This window comes from Girardinichthys multiradiatus, chromosome 18, assembly GCF_021462225.1.
Source record: "Girardinichthys multiradiatus isolate DD_20200921_A chromosome 18, DD_fGirMul_XY1, whole genome shotgun sequence".
In the NCBI taxonomy this organism is placed as follows: Eukaryota; Metazoa; Chordata; class Actinopteri; order Cyprinodontiformes; family Goodeidae; genus Girardinichthys; species Girardinichthys multiradiatus.
Window position 1 is genome coordinate 10,675,518 of NC_061810.1, and position 26,863 is coordinate 10,702,380.

At 41.7% G+C, this 26,863-nt stretch overlaps 1 protein-coding gene across 1 annotated transcript in view; it reads right to left on the bottom strand.

The window, feature by feature from the left end:
- The window catches only part of lrrc75a (leucine rich repeat containing 75A), a 115,976-nt gene that overhangs the window by 49,029 nt on the left and 40,084 nt on the right, over positions 1-26,863 (bottom strand). Inside the window, exon 3 of the mRNA XM_047391800.1 lies at positions 467-579. Coding sequence (XP_047247756.1) covers positions 467-579 — 113 coding nt within the window. The remainder of the gene's footprint in view (positions 1-466; positions 580-26,863) is intronic.

Here is a 26,863-nt window from a genome sequence, read left to right on the forward strand (position 1 = left end):
CATAATGCAGGTGTGAGAAGAAGAAGCTAAATGCAAAGCAAACAAGAAAAAAAAACCAGACATGCCTTACAACTAAAACTGGGTTTAGGTCAAATCGAGACAAAATTACAAAATCAAAACCCAGTCAGGGTAATATGTGCTGAGAGGAGGAAGTTGCATGATCTGGTAAAAAAGAACAAGGCCTAGTTAGGGAGACACAAAGGACTGATTTAAACTCCAACTGATTGTTGTGACCAAGAGGAAACACAGACATGAGCACAATCTGCCATGGCATCCAAAAAGGAGGCAGATGATGAGACACTACTGATATTCTGAGATGTTAGCCAAAACAGAGTGCACCACACACACACACACACACACACACACACACACACACACACACACACACACACACACACACACACACACACACACACACACACACACACACACACACACACACACAGACACATACACACCGACTCACCAGGCCTGAGGTTTTCTCTTCAGCAATCCATGTCTCCTCCACTGAGAGTGGGGACTGAGATGGTACGTCAACTGACGACAAACCTTCTCCATCGCCCCAAGAGAGTCTCCTTCCTGTTACAGACACAGACAAGAAACACACAGCAATAAGCTCAGAGGGTGGCAAGAAAAACACAGGTGGTCAAACAGATCTACTGTCATTTGTTGTTTTTTCCACTTGCATCTTTTATAATTCTAATGCTGCTTAGGCAGGTAAATACTGTATAGTGATTATCACACCTTCTAAGAAATAACATGGCAGCAGTGGATAAGACTGAGACAAAAATAAAGATTATTTTGCATCGATGGAAACCAGTGCCGAGTGCAAAGTGACAGTCATGTTTACTTAGAGAGGATTTTACTCAAATGTGCTGTATGTAAAAAAGTAAAGAAAATTAGAACCTTATTATATCTAATATTAGTATCAAATTTTACATCTACAGGGGTTGGACAATTAAACTGAAACACCTGGTTTTAGACCACAATAATTTATTAGTGTGGTGTAGGGCCTCCTTTTGTGGCCAATACAGCATCAATTCGTCTTGGGAATGACATATACAAGTCCTGCACAGTGGTCAGAGGGATTTTAAGCCATTCTTCTTGCTATGTCAATTTATTTATTTATGTTTTACAAATACAAAAAATGTTTCATGAATCTCCAACTATGTTTTAAAGAATCATTGATCTTTGTAGATTTATCCAGTTCAGGTTTGACAAGTTGAATTACTTTAGATTAGAGATGATCAATTGCAGTCCATCCTACTCAATAAATCATGAAATAACCCTTTAGTTTAATGCCGATAGCCAAAATGGTGCCAAACCAAGGATTTAAAGGTGGAAGAGGCTCTTTCAGTGCTTTTTGAGCCCATCTATTGGCCACCTTATGTGAGCAAACAGGGCAGCTCAAGAACTACAGTACTGGTCAAAAGTTTTAGAACGGCTTTCTCATTTAATTGTTTTCTGTATGTTTATGACTATTTACATGGTACATAGATTCTCACCGAATGCATCAAAACAGTAAATGAACACCTATGGAATTATGTATCAAACCAAAAATTGTAAAATAACTTTAAATATGTTATATTTTAGAATCCTTAAAGTAGCCGCCCTTCGAAATATTAACCTTTGCCCATTTCTCAACAAACCTCTGGGAAGTTCTTTCAAGACTCTTTCGAAAACCATTTCAGGTGACCACCTCATGAAGCTCATGGAGAGAACGCCAAGAGAGCAAAGCAGTCATCAGAGCAAAGGGTGGCTATTTTGTAAAAATCAAAAATATAAAAATGTTTAGAGTTATTTTACACTTTTTGTTTACTACATAATTCCATGTGTGTTCATTCTCAGTTTTGTTGTATCTGGGGAGAATCTACAATTTAAATAGTCATGAAAATAAAGAGACCCATTAAGTGAAAAAGGCATTCTAAAACCTTTGACCGGTAGTGTACTTTCAGTCTTGAAAATAAGAGTCTCAAACATAGATAACAGATATCAACTCAGTGCACCTGTCTGCACCAGCCAAGATAGCGGGAAGAGAATTGAGGTTTCCTTTGCTGTTTATCTAATAATAAACATAATGGGAAGGTTTAGCCATCAGGGGAAAGCCTGCAGCCCGTCTGCTTCATGTATCCATGTGATGCCTAAAAACAGTTGGTCAGATGCACCTAATAAAGTGGCTGGCGAGTGCTTATTAGAGCTTCACAATATTTCGCAAGTAAAATATCTTAATGTCCCTGTGAACAACATGAATAAGAAAAATAAGTTTTTGAATTACTTTGATGCCTTAGTAGTTTTCAGGTGGAAGTCCACTAACTTCCTGCAGCATATAGCTGTGCCACAGTTCTCATGGTAACTTGCACTTAGTGATGTACCAATTCCCTGGCCAAGTGTATAACCAAGTGTTCGCAGACAGCCGAGTGAGCAGTATTTTTAGTTGACTCCAACAACACAAGACAGCAACTCAAGAACTACTTCCTTTCTTACTTCAAAACAAGAATCCATAACATATACGTACAGGGAATCAAGATGGAAGCACTCACCTTTATATCCAGAGATAAAATAATTACTTAAACATACTGGTGTCACCAGATGAGGTCATGCTGACACTAATTGAACAGAGCATTGCAAGACAAACTTCACTTTGCCAAAAATTATTGTGCCATTTTAGTATCGGGAGGTCAGGTTACACAGCTACTAAACACTGCTTAAAAGGTGGCCAAAAAATGATTCATCTTTATGTTGGTCCCCAAAAAATCTGAATAAAACACTGATGAAAAGTCTTAACATGAAGCACATGCTAAGTTGTTCCCATCAGTGTTGTGAATACAACCAGAGAAAAAGCCAGGGACAGTACTTTTACCATAAAACCCAGATTATCATCAGATCTGCTTTGTCCAAAAGCACTGGGTGTAAGTAATGCCATCTATACATTAAAACCTTTATTCAGGCAGTGAGTCAGGTTTAGCAGGTTTTCTGCACAGTTGGGAAGAATTTATTTCAAAACAGACATTCACTGGCCCCTAAGGGCCGGGGTGCTGGTTTGCATATGTCTGTCTTGTTTGGTACTCACAAAGAGGAGTTGGACATTAAACCAGAAAAATTATTTTCGAGCTGATAATTTAGAAAGTCAAATCATTTTTACCCACAGGGATACAGAGTTCTGTTGGTTCTCTGTCTGCCAAACAGATTCCTCATATTTTAAATGAAATAGAGCGATAACGAATACCCCTAACAGTTTTCTGTTAGCAGACTTTCCAGGGAACTTTACGAGTGCTGAACTGCTCTTCTCCAACAATCCATCCTTTTTTGTTTTTCTGAGATTGTACCATCCCACTCCGGAGTTATTCTCTCAGGCTCTGATGAGGAACGCTGAAGTTATCCTGGGCAGGACAGGATATATAATCCCGCTGGCCCTCTTCATGAACAGCTTTCATCTGTTGCAGGTACTTTTCTGTCCAGGGAAAGTCCAGCATCTGCAGATGAAAACTAGCCTTTTTGCTAACTCTGGTAAATTTCCAGAAATTCTGTTAATATACAGAGTCCCTATCAAATAAACCAATTCGCTACAGTATGGAGACTTTCTGCCAGTAAACCCGCCCGAAAAACAAATGTGAGTTAAAAATACGGAAAAACTCCAAATATTCAATACCTTGCCACATTAGCTATAATGGTTATTCTCTGTTCTGTAAACTACTACTATGGTTAATATACAAGGAATGCAAATGTTGGTTTGTTGTAGGGATAAATCTTATCACAAAATACAATAAAATATAAAAACATACTGTAGCATTCCGTTTTCTAGGGAGGGAACTATTCGTTATGCGAATTTGAGTGATTGAGTTTTTGTTTGACCAGTTGGTATAGAAATATTTAGCAGCAGAATGAAAAATGTTTATTCATAAAATGAATGCAGATTCCCGTGAACAGTTAAAAGATATCGTGCTTAAAACATTTAAGCCCTCTTCACTTATTGGTGTTTTTACACCAAACAATCCAGCTCTATTTGTGCTGCAATTAAAATGTATTGATATTGTAACACAAGGAGCCAGTAAAGGAAAAGAGAGAGAGAGCAGCACAGATTCACTGACATTTTGTCTATTAGCCACCTCCTCCATCACGGTCTGCTGAGAAGGTGATTGGCTGCAGTCTACTGTCGCTCCAGGAACTGTACACCTCCAGGACCCTGAAGCGGGCAGGGAAGATTCTGGCTGATCCCTCCCACCCCGGTCACAGACTCTTTGAGACTCTCCCCTCTGGCAGGAGGCTGCGGTCCATCCGGACCAAAACCTCACGCCACAAGAACAGTTTTTTCCCATCTGCCACCAGCCTGGTTAACAAAGCCCGGAAACCACCCTGACATTCCCCCTTTCCCCCACACCCCCCCTTTTTTTGCTGACAGGACACCTGTAACCTGTAACTCTATGCGTTACATTAACGCTCAGCATGGACTCCTGCTTACTTGCACTGCTTTACTTGCACAATGATCACCTGCACTGTTGTATTGCTCTTGCATCTTATACTGCTCTATATTTACTCTCACTCACTTAAAACTGTGCACTTATATTTATATTATATTGTAGATATGTTTATATTGTTTAATTTGTACTGTATTGCACCGACTACGCCAAAACAAATTCCTTGTATGTCCAAAAACGTACTTGGCAATAAAGCTTTTCTGATTCTGATTTTTTCTTTTGCCTTTTGTGTTTTCTCTCCATCCCTTCTTCTGCTGATGCCTTCCTGTTTCCTTCTCCCTCTCCCTTCTTGTTCCATTACTGATACAGAGCACATCTGTGAGTGTTCCCTGTCTCCACAGAGCCAATGACCTCTCTTCTCTTTCTCCTGCTCAGTCTTTCCTTTTCATTTTGAGGATGCTTCCCCTCCACTCTAGCCCCTTCAGGCTACTCCTCTTATAAAGTTAGTGTGCACAGTACAAATTGAACTATTACTTTAGCCCTATTTTTCACTGTATGACCTGCACACTGTGCTAAATTAGTGCTAACCTCTTCCTCCGCTCTGCAGATGAATTGCTTGGATAATTCAATTTACTTGCTCTTGTTTCAGCGGTCAGGAGTGCAGGGGAAGACCTGGCAGACAGCTAACTGAGAGTCATGGCTTGCTCTCAGGAAGGAATCACTTTATGTGCTCTATAATGCATGAGATACCGCAGAGAAACCCATTTTGGCATTTCCTTTACTGCCTTTAATAAAACAAAATCAGATAAAAAAGATTTGTTAAAAAAGTCTGAGTTGTGGAAAAGGGCTTAAAATGTACAAAAGTATTATTTTTCAGAGGCTGAGGTCCCAATAAATAATGGGGTAAAAATGGAAACTGACTGAAAACATATAGCCCATCCTTTAGGAATATCTATTTTTATTAGTCAAAAAAGCAATACCTTTTAACCAGTACAGAATACAAACTTAAGTCTAGCTATGGTTTTGGCACTCTTTGAGTTTTTTTTCCAGACCCTATAACAATACAAGGAATATACACCCGTTATAATATTGGTGTAAAGTATTAACACTGGGTTTTTCCCATTTCCCAAAAGACACAATATCTGCTCTGATATTCTAATTGTTCAACCCCTAAGTCACATTATTCTGACTCTTCTTCTGGTTCTGATTTATCTTCAAATTTCTTTCTCAATTACCCTATGCCCTCATGTGACTTTTTGGTTAATAGATATAATAACGTTTTAAATGACATTGCACCCCTAAAAGGAAAATAACTTCTGGAATGACAAAACCACCATGGAGAAATATGGAGGGAGTAAGGGCATCAAAAAGATCATGTCACCAAGCTAAAAGCAGGTGACGCAAGACCAAATCATCATCGGACTTCGCAACCTACAAAAGGTTACCAATTAAGTAACACAAAGAAATAAAAATAGTAAGGAAACATTATTTCTCTCAAATTATCTGTCAATGCTGTTAAAAGCAAGATATTGTTCGACACTTTAGACAGACTTATTGATCCTGTCAATTCTACTCCAATAGAGTTTATGTTGAGAAATGCAATGATTTTGCTTCACATTTTGCATCAAAGATTGGCAGAATTAGAAATAGTGTTGCTAATACAAACTCCTCTCATGCAAATCTCTCGATCTAATATAACTTTCTCCAATTTCTTTCCAGTAGAAAAACATGAACTTCAAGAAATCATACACCAATTAAGCTCTGCAGCTAGTGCCTTAGACCCCTAACCCACCAAGGTTTTTAAAAATGTCCTTGGTTGCTTGGTGGATGATGTGACTGACATTGTCAATGCTTCTTTAACCTGAGGAATCTTTCCTTGTGCTCTTAGACATGGTCTTGTAAGCCCATTGTTGAAAAAGAATACACTAGACCCTCTCACCTTGAATAACTACAGACCCATTTCTAATCTAACATTTCTAGGGAAACTACTTGAAAAGTGTTGTATTGTGAACTTCATTTGCATAGATTCCAAAACAGTTTATTTGATACATTCCAGTCTGGGTTTAGAACCAATCATAGTTCAGAAACTGCACTGGTTAGAGTTGTTAATGATCTGAAAATGAGTCATAACCAAAATAAAATTACTGTCCTGACTCTTCTTGCCCATACTCCTTAAGGATCTTCAACATCTTATAGGTCCTTAATTAAAGGTACTTAATTGGTTGTCTTCATATCTCATGGGTACAACATTTTCTGTTACTCTTAATAACTTTGAATCTGACAGGGTGAACGCTGATTACAGTGTTCCACAAGGACCCATTCTAGGCCCTCTCTTGTTCAATTTATATATGCTTCCCCTTGGTTCCATTATTAGACACCATGGTATCTCTTATCGTTCATATGCTGATGTTACACAGCTGTACATATCTGCTTCTGCTGATAACATGAGCTCTGTTAACAAGCTTCTTGAATGCCTCGCTGATGTTAAAAACTGGTTGTCCAGGAATTTTTTAAGGCTAAATGAGGACAAAACTGAGATACCTCACTTATCCTCTTTTGAACTCTTTGTTGGTTAAACCACATGAGCACGTTAAGAGCCAAGGTGTGACCTTAGATTGCAACCTCAATTTTCAAACACACATTCATAACCTATCACGGTCTGCATTCTATCACCTCAGGATCATTTCTAAAATAAGATTCCTTTTGCTACAAACTGATTTAGAAAAAACGATTCATGCCTTTATCTCTAGTAGATTAGACTACTGTAATGCATCTCTTGCTGGAACATCAAAACAGTCCCTCAATAAACTTCAGCTTATCCAAAAAAAGCTAGGCTTTTAACTAAAACAAAAAGGGTTGAACATGTAACTCCTGTTTTGAAATCTCTTCACTGATTCCCAGTTAAACAGAGATTTGATTTTAACAACTTTACCACTAGCAGCCTATTGCCCCCAAAATCTCGAACAAAGGGTCGTAAAACTCTGTATAACACAGAGTCCTGACTCTGCAGTCGTTGGGTGTATCAGAAATGGACAAGAGCTGGTAAAGTGCCTTGTGGCATGGTGTGGAAACAACAAAGGATATTATTGTCAATTTCCGGAGAAACAGAAATAGGTCAAACTCTATTTCCATCATAGTAGAAGAAGGAGAAGTGGTGGAGGAATACAAATACCTTAGTGTACACCTGGACAACAAACTGGAGTGGAGATGCAACTGTGAGGCTATCATCAAGAAGGGGCATAGCAGGCTGTACTTCTTGAGGAAGCTTGGGTTGTTATGGTTTGCCAGATACAGGACCCCAGAATGCAGACCAGAAGGCAGCATGACGGTAAGTGTAAAAGATTTTAATGACAAAAAACAAAAACTCACTCACAGCAGGAGGCAGGAACAAAACAACGGACGGGCAGGCAAGACAGGCATGGCATGATCCGAAAATAAGACTTGAGCATCAAAACTTGACATGAGCATCAAAACTTGACATGAGCATGAAAGTGAAAAATGTTTCCGCGAAGACTAAACAGAACAGGTGTGTATAAATGGAGCATGGTACAGGTGGAGCAACAAAACTGATTAACATGGTGCAGGTGAACCGAATAAACTTAATTGACAGAACAAAACGTGACTGGAGCAAAACAGAGACTCTTGAACACAAACTAGATAAACATGAAGCAAAAGCATAACCAGATCCGAAAACCAAACTTGACAAAATATGAACAAGATGAGCAGAGTAGAGGACCTCCCAGACGCTCTGTGGAACTCCAAAGGCGTGGAGCCTGGTGCATCCTCAGACGCAGAAGCTGAGGCGTCAGCCGGACCCTTAGTGGCAGAAGCTGAGGCTGAGGCAGAGGCTGGCGAACCCTCAGAGGCGTGAGCCGAGCCTGGCGAACCTCAGAGGCGTGAGCAGAGTCTGGCGAACCCTCAGAGGCGTGAGCAGAGGCTGAGGCGTTGCCAAGACCCTCAGTGGCGTGAGCAGAAGCAGAGGCGTCGGCTGGACCTCAGTGGCGTGAGCAGGAGCTGAGGCGTCGGCCTGACCCTCAGTGACGTGAGCAGGAGCTGAGGTGTCGGCCTGACCCTCAGTGACGTGAGCAGAGGCTGAAGCAGAGCCTGGCGAACCCTCATCTCTGGGTTCAAAGGCCAGAACGAGGACAAAACTTTCCTTAAATCCCTCAGGAACAGGGTCCAGCGGCGCTCCCTCCTCAAACCCCTCGTCGCAGGGTTCAGAAGCCAGAACAAGGACCAGTTCCTCACTGAACCCCTGAAGGCTAAGAACAGGAGCTGAGGCGTCGCAGACACCCTCAGTGACGTGAGCTGAGACGTCGCCGGGGCCCCTGATGACTTGAGCCGGGGCGTCCCTTTTACGACTTCCTCTGCGACATGTGTCTGGCCTGGAGTCAGGCTGTGGTGTGTCTGGCCTGGAGTCAGGCTGTGGTGTGTCTGGCCTGGAGTCTGGCGGTGATGTGTCTGGCCTGGAGTCAGGCTGTGGTGTGTCTGGCCTGGAGTCAGGCTGTAGACCTGGCGTGGGCTGCTCTGCAGCAGCTTCCTGGAGACCTGAAGTGGGTTGCTCTGCAGCAGCTTCCTGGAGACCTGAAGTGGGCTGCTCTACAGCAGCAGCAGCTCCCTGGAGTCCTGGCGTGGAAGGAGGTGGACGGCAGTAAAACTGCCTTACTGCAGCCTCATAATCCCTCTCCATCTGCCTGATTCTGTCCATCAGCTCAGGAGAGGAATACATGAGGCTGGTCTTCCTGAAGCTCTTTATCTGTCGTGCGTAGAACCTCAAACGCTGCTCCAGCTCGTCAGGTGTTGCCTCAGAACACCGGGCTGGAGCGAGCGCAGACGGCATGGGCGGAAGTGCAGCGAGCCTGGGAGACAGTGCTGTGGCAGGCGAAGATGCGGGCTTACTTGCTGCAGCGCTCACATAGGCTGGCTGGGAAACCACTTCCTCTCCGGCCGAACCACAGGAAGGTGCTCCATGCCGGCGTTTCTTCATTCTTATTTGTTTGGATTCAGCCATACCTTATCTTGTAGTCTCCAAACATTTACTATTGTGGGTTTGTTTGTTTCACATCTTTACAGATTTACTATAACATCATGGTTTAAATAAATTCTAACAAGTTTTGTTTGGTCTATTTTTTATTTATTCAGTGCAGTTGATTTGTGCATTTTATTTTGGAATATGAACTTGCCTGACTTGCAGGAGCTAATAGAGCAAATGCTGCCTTACTTCCTTTATTTATAGCTTCCTGTAGAAAGCTGATTTCACAGGAAGGGACCAAGTGGGGGATAAGAAGCTTTTGCCAAAGATACTTTTAGGTTTATGTTTGCCTTAGCTTTGTATTGCTGTTGTATGATTTATTGGTTACACTAAAATGTGTTTGTCACTTGCATGAAGTAGCATCAATAAGTAAATGATTGTGATGTTTAGTCATTCCAGGTATCTGGAATATTCCATTAGATACCATTTTTTGACATGCCTGAAACTAAGCAGAAGAATTTAGCTGTTCAGGGGGAGAGGACCAGGTCAGTGTAGCTGAGTGCACTTGACATTAATTTTGGTTGACTTAAGTTCAGTTCAGTTTAGTTGTACAATGTAAAATTTTGAGTCAATAATTTTTTTTATTTTTGTAAATATATTTTTCGGTCACAATTTATTGTAAATAAATCACCTGCTACACTGAACCACATCAGCCCACTGCCCTTCTTCAGCCACTCTGTCCAGGCTATCATGACAGGATTAATAAATGATTTCTGAAATGAACTGAATTGATTAGCTAAAAATGATAGATGAATAAATGGAAAATCATTTGTCATTTGACAAGAAAATTGTGAATTTTAGTGTTACATTTTAAAACATTTTAAATAAATTTTAGGTTTGGATCCCAAACTGAGATGTTCTCTTCTGACCTGCATTTCCAGACTGCAATGCATCATGCTCTTACTGATATTTCACCTCACTTAGAGGATGACAGGACAGTGTCAGATGTAGAAGACAAAAGAGCTTAAGAAGAGACAGTGATTGCAAAAATGAAATGCTGTGTGTATGTGTGCTTTCTGTGTCTTGTGTGTGTATTTGGCACAAAACCCTTAATGAAACATGAAAAATCAATAACCCTACAACTATTATTCATTGTTGAACAGTTGTTCTGATTGGGTGTGGTTCAGTTCACATCTAGTTCAGTTTAAATTGCATTGTCATCTTTGTCTGTATCCCTGAGATCCTGTTGAGATGAAACTTCAGTGTACCCATCTTAACAACAAAAGACTTTCATGTTTCATATTGAAGAGTAGAAAAATAAGATCCTTCAACATGTTCCCCTTAATGTTTTACATATTAACACAATTTCTGAGAGCTATACTCTGCACCATTATCTCCCATTATTATTATTATTTTTAGCAAATTCTCACTCTGCTGATCACTTAAACACTCTTTAAGCTGGATGAAGACCAATCCACACACACACGCATATATATATATATATATATATACAGGGGTTGGACAATGAAACTGAAACACCTGGTTTTAGACCACAATAATTTATTAGTATGGTGTAGGGCCTCCTTTTGCGGCCAATACAGCGTCAATTCGTCTTGGGAATGACATATACAAGTCCTGCACAGTGGTCAGAGGGATTTTAAGCCATTCTTCTTGCAGGATAGTGGCCAGGTCACTACGTGATACTGGTGGAGGAAAACGTTTCCTGACTCACTCCTCCAAAACACCCCAAAGTGGCTAAAAAATATTTAGATCTGGTGACTGTGCAGGCCATGGGAGATGTTCAACTTCACTTTCATGTTCATCAAACCAATCTTTCACCAGTCTTGCTGTGTGTATTGGTGCATTGTCATCCTGATACACGGCACCGCCTTCAGGATACAATGTTTGAACCATTGGATGCACATGGTCCTCAAGAATGGTTCGGTAGTCCTTGGCAGTGACGCGCCCATCTAGCACACGTATTGGGCCAAGGGAATGCCATGATATGGCAGCCCAAACCATCACTGATCCACCCCCATGCTTCACTCTGGGCCTGCAACAGTCTGGGTGGTACGCTTCTTTGGGGCTTCTCCACACCGTAACTCTCCCAGATGTGTGGAAAACAGTAAAGGTGGACTCATCAGAGAACAATACATGTTTCACATTGTCCACAGCCCAAGATTTGCGCTCCTTGCACCATTGAAACCGACGTTTGACATTGGCATGAGTGACCAAAGGTTTGGCTATGGCAGCCTGGCCGTGTATATTGACCCTGTGGAGCTCCCGACGGAAAGTTCTGGTGGAAACAGGAGAGTTGAGGTGCACATTTAATTCTGCCATGATCAGGGCAGCCGTGGTTTTATGTTTTTTGGATACAATCCAGGTTAGCACCCGAACATCCCTTTCAGACAGCTTCCTCTTGCGTCCACAGTTAATCCTGTTGGATGTGGTTCGTCCTTCTTGGTGGTATGCTGACATTACCCTGGATACCGTGGCTCTTGATACATCACAAAGACTTGCTGTCTTGGTCACAGATGCGCCAGCAAGACGTGCACCAACAATTTGTCCTCTTTTGAACTCTGGTATGTCACCCATAATGTTGTGTGCATTTCAATATTTTGAGAAAAACTGTGCTCTTACCCTGCTAATTGAACCTTCACACTCTGCTCTTACTGGTACAATGTGCAATCAATGAAGACTGGCTACCAGGCTGGTCCAATTTAGCCATGAAACCTCCCACACTAAAATGACAGGTGTTTCAGTTTTATTGTCTAACCCCTGTATATATACAGTACATACCAAATGTTTGGACACACCTTCTCATTCAGAGAGTTTTCTTTATTTTCATGACTATGAATATTGTAGCTTCACACTGAAGGCATCAAAACTATGAATTAACACATGTGGAATTATTCTGAACAAAAAAGTGTGAAACAACTGAAAATATGCCTTATATTCTAGGTTCTTCAAAGTAGCCACCTTTTGCTTTGATTACTGCTCTGCACACTCTTGGCATTCTGTTGAGCTTCAAGAGGTAGTCACCTGAAATGGTTTTCACTTCACAGGTGTGCCCTGTCAGGTTTAATAAGTGGGATTTCAAGCCTTATAAATGGGGTTGGGACCATCAGTTGTGTTATGCAGGAGGTGGATACAGTACACAGCTGATAGTCCTACTGTATAGACTAATAGAATTTGTATTATGGCAAGAAAAAAGCAGCTAAGTAAAGAAAAACAAGTGGCCATCATTACTTTAAGAAATGAAGGTCAGTCAGTCCGAACAATTGGGACAACTTTGAAAGTGTCCCCAAGTGCAGTCGCAAAAACCATCAAGCGCCACAAAGAAACTGGCTCACATGAGGACCGCCCAGGAAAGGAAGACCAAGAGTCACCTCTGCTGTGGACGATAAGTTCATCCGAGTCACCAGCCTCAGAAATTGCAGGTTAACAGCAGCTCAGATTAGAGAACAGGTCAATGCCACACAGAGTTCTAGCAGCAGACAGATCTCTAGAACAACTGTTAAGAGGAGACTGTGTGAATCAGGCCTTCATGGTAAAATTGCTGCTAGGAAACCACTGCTGAGGACAGGCAACAAGCAGAAGAGACTTGTTTGGGCTAAAGAACACAAGGAATGGACATTAGACCAGTGGAAATCTGTGCTTTGGTCTGATGAGTCCAAGTTTGAGATCTTTGGTTCCAACCACCGTGTCTTTGTGCGGTACAGAAGAGGTGAACGGATGCACTCTACATGCCTGGTTCCCACCGTGAAGCATGGAGGAGGAGGTGTGATGGTGTGGGGGTGCTTTGCTGGTGACACTGTTGGGAATTTATTCAAAATTGAAGGCATACTGAACCAGCATGGCTACCACAGCATCTTGCAGCGGTATGCTAGTCCATCCGGTTTGCGTTTAGTTGGACCATCATTCATCTTTCAACAGGACAATGACCCCAAACACCCCTCCAGGCTGTGTAAGGGCTATTTGACCAAGGAGAGTGATGGGGTGCTGTGCCAGATGACCTGGACTCCACAGTCACCGGACCTGAACCCAATCGAGATGGTTTGGGGTGAGCTGGACCGCAGAGTGAAGGCAAAAGGGCCAACAAGTGCTAAGCATCTCTGGGAACTCCTTCAAGACTGTTGGAAAACCATTTCAGGTGTCTACCTCTTGAAGCTCATCAACAGAATGCCAAGAGTGTGCAGAGCAGTAATCGAAGCAAAAGGTGGCTACTTTGAAGAACCTAGAATATAAGACATATTTTCAGTTGTTTCACACTTTTTTGTTCAGTATATAATTTCACATGTGTTAATTCATAGTTTTGATGCCTTCAGTGTGAAGCTACAATATTCATAGTCATGAAAATAAAGACAACTATTTGAATGAGAAGGTGTGTCTGTACTGTCTGTACTGTATATATATATATATATATATATATATATATATATACACACACACACACTTATAGAGAGAGAGAGAGATAGTTCTGTGCACAAGTTTTAGGCAGGTGTGAAAAAAATGCTGTAAACAAAGAATGCTTTCAAAAGTACAAATGAGTATTTTTATCATGTTACAAAATGCTATGTAAGCAAACCTAAACATACAGCCAAAGTCATTAAGAACTATCTTCAGCAGAAGGACAGAAGGATGTGAGAAAGCCTACATCCACAGAAGATCTGTGGTTAGTTCTCTAAGATGTTTGGAACAACCTACCGGTCTGCGTTTCCTGTAATTCTTGATGAGGTTTACACACATTGCAGCAGGGATTTCCATACATATACAGATCTTCTCCAGATCCTTCAGGTTACAGGGCTGTCGCTGGACAATACAGACTTTCAGCTCCCTCAAAACATATTCGATTGGGTTCAGGTCTGGAGACTGGCTAGACCACTCCAGGACCTTGAGATGCTTCTTAAAGTGCCACTCTCTAGTTGCCCTGGCTGTGTGCTTTGGGTCGTTGTCATGCTGGAAGACCCAGCCATGACCCATCTTCAATGCCCTTACTGAGGGAAGGAGGTTGTTGGCTAAAATCTCCTGATACATGACCCCATCCATCCTCCCCTCAATACAGTGCAGTCGTCCTGTCCTCTTTGCAGAAAGCATCCCCAAAGAATGATGTTTCCACCTCCATGCTTCACAGTAGAGATGGTGTCCTTGGGGTTGTAATCATCCTTCTACTTCCTCCAAACACGGCTAATGGCGTTTAGACCAAAAAGCTCTATTTCTGTCTCATCAGGCCACATGACCTGATTGTTACTGTTTGGTAGGTGATCAAATACTTATGTCATGAAATGAAATGCAAATGAATTACTTAAAAATCTCAAAATGTGATTTTCTGGATTTTTGTTTTAGATTCCATCACTCACAGTTGAAGAGTACCTATGATAAAAATTACAGACTTCTACGTGTTTGCAAGTGGGAAAACCTGCAAAATCGGCAGTTTATCAAATACTTCTTCTCCCACTGAACCACTCTTAGTCTGACCCCTCCCCTGGGGTCAATTTGCCATGGGTGACCAGGAGCTGAACCCACAGACAACAGACAGCTCAGGATTATTGGAGTACATAAATCTTTCCACCATATTACGTACCGAAGCGATGGCAGGGAATCTTGCTGAGTGATGTAAGGGCGAAGCAGAAGATGCACCGTTGGATAACGCATGGTAATGTGACCACTGATCGGGTCTATTGTGAAGATAGATCTGAGTCAAAAGACAAGCACTTAATTTACTGATCTATCTATGTTCAGAGCCTCAGCTATGGTTATGAGATATGGATCATAAACGAAAGAAAGAGATCCTAGATACAAGCGGGAGATAACAGACTTAATGGAAGAGTTTAGAGGAGAGCCGCTGCTCCTTCACATCAAAATGAGTCCACTTAGGTGGTTTGGGCATCCTATTAGGATGCCTCTCAGGCACCTGCCCTTGGAGGTTGGAACTCCCTCTGGGAGGAGATCCAGGGGCAAAACCACAACTATCTTATAGGGACAAGCTATCATTTCCAGCCTGGGAATACATTGGGATTCCCCAGAATGAGAAGGACGTCTGGGATTTCCTCTTGTGCATTTCCTGACCTGTAACCTGATCTTGAATTAAAGGGAAGACAGTGGATGAATGGATAAACATGATCTAGGGATAGGCAATATCAGAATTGTTTATCAGGATTGTAAAAATAAAATCATAAGAATTAGTCATCCACTGATGATAACAATAAACTAATAATTGATTTTTCACACTTCCATGACTGACAATATGACTACGATTCCTACTTTTACTACTTGAACTATTCTTCCAATGTAGTTTCCACAAAATCATTAATTAGTGATGCATTCACATTTAAAAATAAGACTAAATAAAAACCTGATGTACTTTTTAGTGGCTCAATTGCTTTAAACATTGACTGAATTTGACAAATGCAGTGAGGTCGCCCATTTGATAAAGAGTACATTTTATTTTTGGGGCAGAATTTCTTTTTGTAAAGCTCTGACTGTATGCAGTGGTAGATTTATAGCCAAAAACATTTTACCATCACCTTTATCATTGTTACATGTTGCTACAGAATTTAAAGTAAACATTTCCTACCTCTAATAAGACCATTTAAATCTGATACTAGATGATGCAGCTGATCAGCCTGGATCTGCTATTCATCATCAGAGTCAAACCCCAACAAAGATATTGTTTTCTAATAGGGAAATCAGGGAAGTTGCTGGAATTACTCAAAAAAGAGGTGACATCGATGGATGAAGCAAAACAGAAGATAAGCAAGAAATAGACAGGACTTTAAAACAGATGAGAGAATACCTGCTTAGTGTGAAACAGGAAGAATTACAAGGGAAAAAAAGGATAGAAAGCAGAGAGAGTGTCAGCACAGTTACAAAACAGCAGAGGTTTCTGCTGCTGGGGGCTGCCTGCCTCGCTGCACTGAACACACATCTAAAATCCTCTAAGAAAGCTGCTGGAGTGGGTGAGGAAAGAAAAGTGTGTGTATATTTTACACACCTGCACTGTAGCTTCATGTGCCTGTCTGTATGCCAGTGTGATTGTTCTGCATGTTTTTCTAAAGTAAATATACAGGGGTTGGACAATGAAACTGAACCACCTGTCATTTTAGTGTGGGAGGTTTCATGGCTAAATTGGACCAGCCTGGTAGCCAGTCTTCATTGATTGCACATTGCACCAGTAAGAGCAGAGTGTGAAGGTTCAATTAGCAGGGTAAGAACACAGTTTTACTCAAAATATTGAAATGCACACAACATTATGGGTGACATACCAGAGTTCAATACAGGACAGATTGTTGGTGCACGTCTTGCTGGCACATCTGTGACCAAGACAACAAGTCTTTGTGATGTATCAAGAGCCACGGTATCCAGGGTAATGTCAGCATACCACCAAGAAGGACGAACCACATCCAACAGGATTAACTGTGGATGCAAGAGGAAGCTGTCTGAAAGGGATGTTCGGGTGCTAACCCGGATTGTATCCAAAAAACATAAAACCACGGCTGCCCAAATCACGGCAGAATTAAATGTGCACCTCAACTCTCCTGTTTCCACCAGAACTGTCCGTCGGGAGCTCCACAGGTCAATATACACGGCCGGGCTGCTATAGCCAAACCTTTGGTCACTCATGCCAATGCCAAACGTCGGTTTCAATGGTGCACGGAGCGCAATTCTTGGGCGGTGGACAATGTGAAACATGTATTGTTCTCTGATGAGTACACCTTTACTGTTTTCCCCACATTCGGGAAAGTTACGGTGTGGAGAAGCCCCAAAGAAGCGTACCACCCAGACTGTTGCATGCCCAGAGTGAAGCATGTTGGTGGATCAGTGATGGTTTGGGCTGCCATATCATGGCATTCCCTTGGCCCAATACTTGTGCTAGATGGGCGCCTCACTGCCAAGGACTACCGAACCATTCTTGACCATGTGCATCCAATGGTTCAAACATTGTATCCTGAAAGCGGTGCCGTGTATCAGGATGACAATGCACCAATACACACAGCAAGACTGGTGAAAAATTGGTTTGATGAACATGAAAGTGAAGTTGAACATCTCCCATGGCCTGCACAGTCACCAGATCTAAATATTATTGAGCCACTGTGGGGTGTTTTGGAGGAGCGAGTCAGGAAACGTTTTCCTCCACCAGTATCACGTAGTGACCTGGCCACTATCCTGCAAGAAGAATGGCTTAAAATCCCTCTGACCACTGTGCAGGACTTGTACAGGTCCTTCTCAAAATATTAGCATATTGTGATAAAGTTAATTATTTTCCATAATGTCATGATGAAAATTTAACATTCATATATTTTAGATTCATTGCACACTAACTGAAATATTTCAGGTCTTTTATTGTCTTAATACGGATGATTTTGGCATACAGCTCATGAAAACCCAAAATTCCTATCTCACAAAATTAGCATATCATTAAAAGGGTCTCTAAACGAGCTATGAACCTAATCATCTGAATCAATGAGTTAACTCTAAACACCTGCAAAAGATTCCTGAGGCCTTTAAAACTCCCAGACTGGTTCATCACTCAAAACCCCAATCATGGGTAAGACTGCTGACCTGACTGCTGTCCAGAAGGCCACTATTGACACCCTCAAGCAAGAGGGTAAGACACAGAAAGAAATTTCTGAACGAATAGGCTGTTTCCAGAGTGCTGTATCAAGGCACCTCAGTGGGAAGTCTGTGGGAAGGAAAAAGTGTGGCAGAAAACGCTGCACAACGAGAAGAGGTGACCGGACCCTGAGGAAGATTGTGGAGAAGGGCCGATTCCAGACCTTGGGGGACCTGCGGAAGCAGTGGACTGAGTCTGGAGTAGAAACATCCAGAGCCACCGTGCACAGGTGTGTGCAGGAAATGGGCTACAGGTGCCGCATTCCCCAGGTCAAGCCACTTTTGAACCAGAAACAGCGGCAGAAGCGCCTGACCTGGGCTACAGAGAAGCAGCACTGGACTGTTGCTCAGTGGTCCAAAGTACTTTTTTTGGATGAAAGCAAATTCTGCATGTCATTTGGAAATCAAGGTGCCAGAGTCTGGAGGAGGACTGGGGAGAAGGGAGAAGGAAATGCCAAAATGCCAGAAGTCCAGTGTCAAGTACCCACAGTCAGTGATGGTCTGGGGTGCCGTGTCAGCTGCTGGTGTTGGTCTACTGTGTTTTATCAAGGGTAGGGTCAATGCAGCTAGCTATCAGGAGATTTTGGAGCACTTCATGCTTCCATCTGCTGAAAAGCTTTATGGAGATGAAGATTTCATTTTTCAGCATGACCTGGCACCTGCTCACAGTGCCAAAACCACTGGTAAATGGTTTACTGACCATGGTATCACTGTGCTCAATTGGCCTGCCAACTCTCCTGACCTGAACCCCATAGTGAATCTGTGGGATATTGTGACCCAACACTCTGGATGAGCTAAAGGCCGCTATTGAAGCATCCTGGGCCTCCATAAGACCTCAGCAGTGCCACAGGCTGATTGCCTCCATGCCACGCCGCATTGAAGCAGTAATTTCTGCCAAAGGATTCCCGACCAAGTATTGAGTGCATAACTGTACATGATTATTTGAAGGTTGACGTTTTTTGTATTAAAAGCACTTTTCTTTTATTGGTCGTATGAAATATGCTAATTTTGTGAGATAGGAATTTTGGGTTTTCATGAGCTGTATGCCAAAATCATCCGTATTAAGAAAATAAAAGACCTGAAATATTTCAGTTAGTGTGCAATGAATCTAAAATATATGAATGTTAAATTTTCATCATTACATTATGGAAAATAATGAACTTTATCACAATATGCCAATATTTTGAGAAGGACCTGTATATGTCATTCCCAAGACGAATTGACGTTGTATTGGCCGCAGAAGGAGGCCCTACACCATACTAATAAATTATTGTGGTCTAAAACCAGGTTTTTCAGTTTCATTGTCCAACCCCTGTATGTCTGCAGTTTTTGCATATAGTTGCATTGGGGATTCTATATCTTTGTGTATGTATTACTGAAAGATGGTGGATGTTTGTCAGGTTAGACTCACAGGAAGACTTATGGCTTAAACAGGATTAGTTAAACTGAAATTCAGAAATCCAACCATTTTATTTTTTCAGAACCCATTTTTTCCAGATGAGCTGCAGGCTGACAGGTTCCTCTTTCTCACAGGACTTTGCTGAATTTACCCGCTGTATACCACTAGTTGTAGCCAAAGTGTGTTTCACAAACTTTGCAGCTTCAGATTTCGACAATGTTGTTGGAACAGTAGAGACTGACAGAGGCTTATTAATTAATCATAAAAACCTTACTTTGCTTGTTTTTTTTTTAGAAACAGATTAACAAATGTTTATGTATTTAAAAATGTATTTATGTGTGTATTGCGTATTTTAGCACTCTGGTTTCACTTCAGTATATTTAGGTGAAGCTGTGAAAGAGTCCAGCTAAAATCCCTCTGTCAATCTAATTAGCTGACTGAACATAGAGGATGAAAGGTGTGGTTTAGATTACGGTCATATTGTGTAAGCAACGCTTACCTCCAAAGAGGTTAGCCCTCCTCTATTTGCATCAAAATGGCTTCATCTGTAAGGAAACTGCAGCTGAAATAACAGCTTTCCAACTGGTCAAAAACTTCAAAGTGAGAGGTTCAGGGTTCCTACAGATTCTTCATGTAAGGGTTTCATACTTTTATAGATCCAGATTTCCAGAGCTGACAGTCCATCGCATTAATTTTAAAACATAAAATACAGAAGTTCACCATAAACTTATAATTAATATTTCTACAGCAAACTGGATGTATGGATGGATGGATGGATGGATGGATAGGAAGGAAGGAAGGAACGAACGAAGGAACAAACAAAGGAACGAACGAACGAACGAACGAACGAAAGAAAGAAAGGGAACACACAGAGAAGAGAGGATGAGAGAAAGGACGCAACATTTAAAGAATGGCATATGGAATGAAGTCTTAAGAAACAAATATTTTGTTTCAAACTCATTCACACCTGAACAATACTTAAACATAAACTCGATACTTCAGATTGTTTCAGACTGTGTATGAACTGTAGAGGCTCAATTGCAGAAAGAGGTCTTCCGGAAATAATAAGTGTCCAGCATCTTCTTGCATCATCTACTTCTAAGTAGGCTGCCACAGAGTGTTTCCACCAGAGCAGAGCTTGCTCAACATTGGCAGCCGGTGTGTGAGAGATAAGAATACACCCTTTAATCAAACTTTGACAGGTGAACTTATGAACTGAAGAGGGGTCATGGGGTCATGTAGGCGGGCAGGTCATGGGTCAACGGGGTGTAGCCGAGGAGCGTAACCATGCATGCTGATTGGTTATCGTCATGAGGGACGAGACATTAAATGAGCCAATAATAATACAGGGGTGTGTTTAAGGGTGTTATGGGGAAGGCCTTAAACGAACCAATGAAAACACAGGGGATGTGTATGATATTAATAAAACAAGACAAATATGGTATTATCAGAAACTGTATGGCCTCAGCACCAATTAAAATAGAGGGGGTGTGTTTGTAAGCCTCGTTAAACCTTGAATAACCCAATGAAACCAATGGGGCGTGTTTTGTGTTTGCTTTAAATACAGGCATAAAACTCTGCACTTTACATGCAGCATTTGTTGGAAAAGAACACCCATTCAGCAATGGTTAGAGTTAAGAGAGTTAATCGACAAGCGGAGGAGAAACGCAACGCGTGCCAAGATGATGCCAAGATGATGATGAACATCATCTATATCATCTACTTCCTCATCTGAGACACCTATCGGAATTCCCGTCATAACATACTCTACCGATGATGATGAGGATCCAACTCCAACTTCAACAACCACGGTTGAAAATCAGACCTCGGTTCGGCCAAGAGGTACGTCAGTTCTGTGCGAAACCCCAGTGACCGTCTACCAGCATTCATTCCGTGAATTGAATGCTCCTAAGAAATCAACATACTGCCTTTGCAAGATACAAAGACCCCCGTTGGATACTCTGCAGGAAGAGTGGTCTTTGGAGCCATATGGCCTGAGGGGTAGCTGGGGGTATATTTTCATGTATGAAATAGGAGAACTCTGCCTGTATCAATTGGATCAAGACGAGGTATTTAATGGATCATTGGCTCTGTGTACTCTCACCCACAACGACTGGGCTTGCAATCCCGCACCTTAATGATAGCCCTGAAACAATCTCAATGCAGGAGAGGGAGGATGAAGAACAAAATGAACTGTCTCCTCGACCTGCAAAACGGGTGAGAATGTTTCATATGCCATCCGATGTTGAAATAGCTGAGAGAGAAACTCTCTTTAGCGCAGTGTGGGGTTCAAAGACCACAGAAAATGGTTGCTGGTCTTTGCGGGCAAGCAGACGCAAGAACAACCGGACGAACCCCTCAGATCTGTTTGTGCTGGAGGCATTCAATCAAGACTGTGGCATATTCAAGACAATGCTGGCTCTGCCGTTTGAAGCTTGGGCAGAGAAGATGGGTGAAATTGGACACCGTCTTTCCAACCTTTTCCACAACTCAGGCAGTTGGATTGATGTCATGTCAGTGAAAAAAAACGCTGACGTTCCCTGTTTTACGTCTAAACCGCACCCTTTTCTGAGGACCCGCCCCTTCCTATGATTTATATTTGAGGCGAATAACAGCAAGCTCACAGACACTGAGAACCGAATCCTGAGAATGAGTGAGGCAACACCATACAGGGATCTCTACAACCACCGGGCAGAGATCCACTTCTCTCCTGAGCACAATGAAAGCTTCAACATTGGACCGTATCATCCGCCTTCCCCGGACCGCTTCTTATCACCATCCACCTCAACGTCCTCGTTTTCTGAGACCCACTTCAGTCCTGCATCACCTACAGGATACAACATGAAAATGTATCAACCGCCTTCTCCAGACCTCTACTCACCATCGCCGCTATTCATGGCTGAGTCTGTAGACGCAAATGTCCTGCCTGAAGACATGAAGGTGGTCGTGGAGGATGAGGTAGCTACCAGCTACTCACCCTCTACCGAAGCCCCTAAACAAACCCTGGAACCGATGCACCCCCCTCAGCCTTCAGCGGAGGATGAGAGTAACCAGGGGGATGAGAGTAACCAGGGGGATGAAATTGACGGTTGGTTCTCAACCGCCCTCATCAATACGGTGAAAACAGCAATACTTCATTTATTCAACATAACCTGTTTGAACTATGTCAGAGAAACCTGTTACGGGTGCATAACGAACCACCCGAGCCAGCGTCAGCACCAATGCCTGGAGGTATTGGGGGAGGATTATTACCAAGTCAACTTTCAACGCATTGTGCGACGACTCGTAACCCCCAAACTCATTCCTGCTATTCAGAATCTTCTGATACTTCGACGCATACAAGCAGAAGACTTCAGAGTGAAAACGATTGCAGAGACGGTTTTATATGAACTGAAATCGGTACAAGGCATCCACAGTGCAATAGCTGACATGTACGATCGCTTGGCCGAAGAAAAAGACCTCAAACAACTTAACTATATTTCAGAGTGCTACAGACTGACAAACTGATCTCACATGTTTGATGACTTGTTGTTGTATCATTTTTAGTATTGCAGAAGTTTAAGTAATCTGCATTATCTGATTTTTTTTTTCTTTTTATTACTAAATACAATTAAAGTGGGAACATATTAACCTTTCCCAAAAGTGTTGTTTAAAAGCTTGTAGTGTTTGAATTAATCTGCATTATCTAATTGTGTTTTTTTCTTTTTACTATTAAATACAAAAAATAAAATAAAAAAGGGATAAATTTACCCTCCAGTGTGTTTTTTCTCATTATTTAACAAGTAATCATCAGAGTGAGCATAAGGCAGAGATGGCAGGAAGACGGTTGATGAAGAAAGTATATTACAACCCTTCAAATCCAGGAAGTTTTGGGGGTATAGGTAGGTTGAGGAGGGTTATGCAAGATGAAATGGGAAAGAAGGTTGCAGTTGAAAAGGTTAAAGATTTTTTATCAGGAGAAGATACCTATTCTCTACATAAACCCGCCAGAATAAAATTTCCAAGAAACAGAGTTTTTGTCACCAGACCATTGAGACAGTTCCAGGCTGATCTCTGTGACATGCAAGCTCTGGCCAAGGAAAATGATGGTTATAATTATTTATTAACCGTCATTTACATCTTTTCAAAAAGGGCGTATGTACGGGTTTTGAAGAGGAAAACAGCCGCTGATGTGGTAAAGGCATTTGAATCAGTTTTTAAAGAAAGTCAGATCCCCAAAAAACTTCAGACTGATGCCGGTAAAGAATTTTTTAACAAGAAATTTAAGCTTTTAATGGAGAAACACGGTATTGAACATTTCGCTACAACGTTTAAACAAGGGGATCTTGTCAGAATATCCAAGGTCCGTGGAGTGTTTGACAGAAAATACGAACAGAGTTTTATGGATGAAGTATTTACAGTGTATGAGCTGATACCCCGATCTCCTCCTGTATACAAACTCAAGGATTTGGATGGAGAACCTATCGAGGGTTCCTTTTACGCAGAGGAACTTCAAAAAGTAAAAATATGTAACGACAAGATGTATCAAGTGGAAAAAATATTAAAACGACGCACGGTCAAGGGAGTCAAACAGGTTTTTGTAAGCTGGAAAAACTGGCCTGAGAATTTCAACAGTTGGATCAGGTTTGATGAACTTCGAAACGTATAAAAAGGTTTGCACTAAACCTCGCAGTTGACACAGCACCATGAACCGTCAGGTAGAGGATGATGGCTTTTACGTTACTCTTCCATCTAATGCTAGCAAGGAAGTGTTTAAAAATAATACCAGTTCAAGTTTCCTTGTAAATTTAGCTCAACATATTGATTTAGAAGGTCAATGGCTGGTTGCATTAGCAGAGATTTCATACCCTCATACATGGCATAATTTACCGGATCATGACGCCTACTTTGTATGGAGGAAGGTTGGTGATGTGGAGATCCATACGCAAAGGATTAGAGGAGACTACTATAACAACGTTATTCAATTCAAGACAGAAATGGACATGTTTTTCAAAAAAATAAACTCGGATATCCGCATGAAATTCAGCAGAATTCAAACGAGATTTATATTTCAAGCAAGCGGTCCGTATGAAATATGCTTCTTCAGTACTCTAGCTTATATGCTGGGTGTGAAACCAGGGGAATGGATTCATGTATCTGAACCAAAACTGGCTCCTTTTCCGGCAGATATGAAGGCCAGTTTCTATCACCTATACTGTTACAGCGACGTGGTCAGCCCACAAATAGTAGGCGACACTTTTGCACCTTTACTGCGGACCATCAAAGTACAAGGCGACTTCAGTGATATGGTTACTCTGACGTTTAACCCCGCCCACTACCATCCAGTTTCCAGAAGACATGTTGAAAATATCCATATAGAAATTAAATCGGACCAAAACGTTCCTGTAAATTTTGTCTACGGAAAGACCGTCATAAGACTACACTTCAGACCGGTGATATCACAACGTAGCCTGAGATAAATCTTTATTTGTATGAATTATTCCAGAGATATATATAACATCTAAGACCAATTGGTTATCATTCATATCCCCCCTGATCCTTCAACACTGTGCACCAAGCAGGCAAGAGAGAACATGCCACAGCTAAGTCTGAGACGTGATCCAAATCGGTTTGTAAATTATTATGTAAGTCAATCAGGCGGTAATCTACCAGGGTTTTATGGAGCTCTGGTAATGTACGGACACAGAATTGGATCATTATTTTCAAAATTATTTCGCTTCGTATCCCCTCTGGTTAAAAAAGGATTTGCTGTTGCAAAACCCCATCTGAAAACAGCGGCATCAAATATAGCTTCTGATGTCATAGGCAGGGCCGTGAATAAAATGAGTGGGTCTACACAGTCAGGAAGGTTCAGGAATTATGGTTTAATCCAAAAGACCCAGAACAAGATCCCCTGGTAATTGTTTAAGGACGGTTAAAAAACAACGAGAAGCACGAAAAAGGAGATCAGTCGGGGGAGACAAACGAAGAGGAAGGAAGTCTTCAGCAAGTTTTGATATATTTAAATAATGGCTCTTTTACATAACAAATCATCAGAGTGCACGCTGGCAGAGTTGGACTTATTTTCTGCCCCGATATCGATAGCTATCGATCGAAGATAAAATTTACACCGAGATCCAGCCTTTATCAGCAATCACCGATGGAGGCCCGATCGAGTTTTTCATTCCGGGAGATGGAGAAAAGTATCTAGATCTCAACGATACGCTGTTGCATCTCAGAGTGAAAATTACTAACGAGGATGGAACAAACCTGCTGGATGATGCACCTGTCGGGCTCATCAACTACCCGTTAAACACCATCTTCAGTCAGTGTGATGTCACTCTCGGGGATCGATTGATTTCACAATCCAGCGCCACACATCCGTATAGAGCCATGATTGAGACATTGTTAAACTTTTCTGAGGATTCTTTAAAAACCCAGTTTAGCTCTGGTCTTTTTTTCAAAGACACACCCGGGGCTCTGAACTCTATTGTTACAACTAACGGCCCTAACCAAGGCCTTAACAGCAGAGCAGGCTTTACGGAAAAATCCAGGGAGGTACATCTCCTAGGCCCCCTGCATGCAGACATATTTTTCTGCGAGAGACTTATTTTAAACTCTGTTGACCTCGAAATTAAACTTACAAGAGCCAATGATTCTTTTTGTCTCATGGCCGCAAGAGACTCCACTTTCAAACTTAGGATATTAGGAGCCTCTCTTTTAATCAAAAAAGTTACTGTCTCTCCAGCTGTACGATTGGGGCACGCTTCAGCTTTAATGAAAGCAAATGCTCTCTATCCACTTTCACGTGTGAATGTAAAAACATATTCCATCCCTGAAAATTCAAGGCTGTGCACCCAAGAGAATCTTTTCTTAGGTATCTTTCCCAAGTATGTGGTGATTGCGTTACTGGATCATGACGCTTTTACAGGAACACGCGATCTCAATCCGTTTGACTTTAATCATTTTGATATGGAATATTTAGCTTTGTGTAAGGATGGCAGACAAATTCCAGCTAAGGCCTTCCAGCCCAATTTTAACCAAGGTAATTCAGTGAGAGAGTATTACAACTTGTTTACGGCTACAGGACCACATCTAAAAGATCTTCCGCTGAGTATAACACGTCAGGAATTTAATCAAGGATACTCTCTATTCGCATTTAATCTTAACCCAGGCGAGGACACAGATGCTCTATCTCCAGTTTCCAACGTGAATTTAAGATTGGAAATGCGTTTCAGAAACCCGTTGCCTCATACCACCACGCTGATCATCTACGCTTGTTATGACTCTATTTTAGAGATTGATTCAAAGAGGCGTGTGCTGGTGGATTATTATTAATCTAATCAGACATGAATAATCATGAAATTGAGAACATACTGCATCATCTGCTGGGAGATTTGTTTTGCGGTGTGTGGCCGTGCGACCAGCTGACGCTGCTCGCTGATACATTCCCAGGGCTGGCCTACTTTATTGTGAACATACATC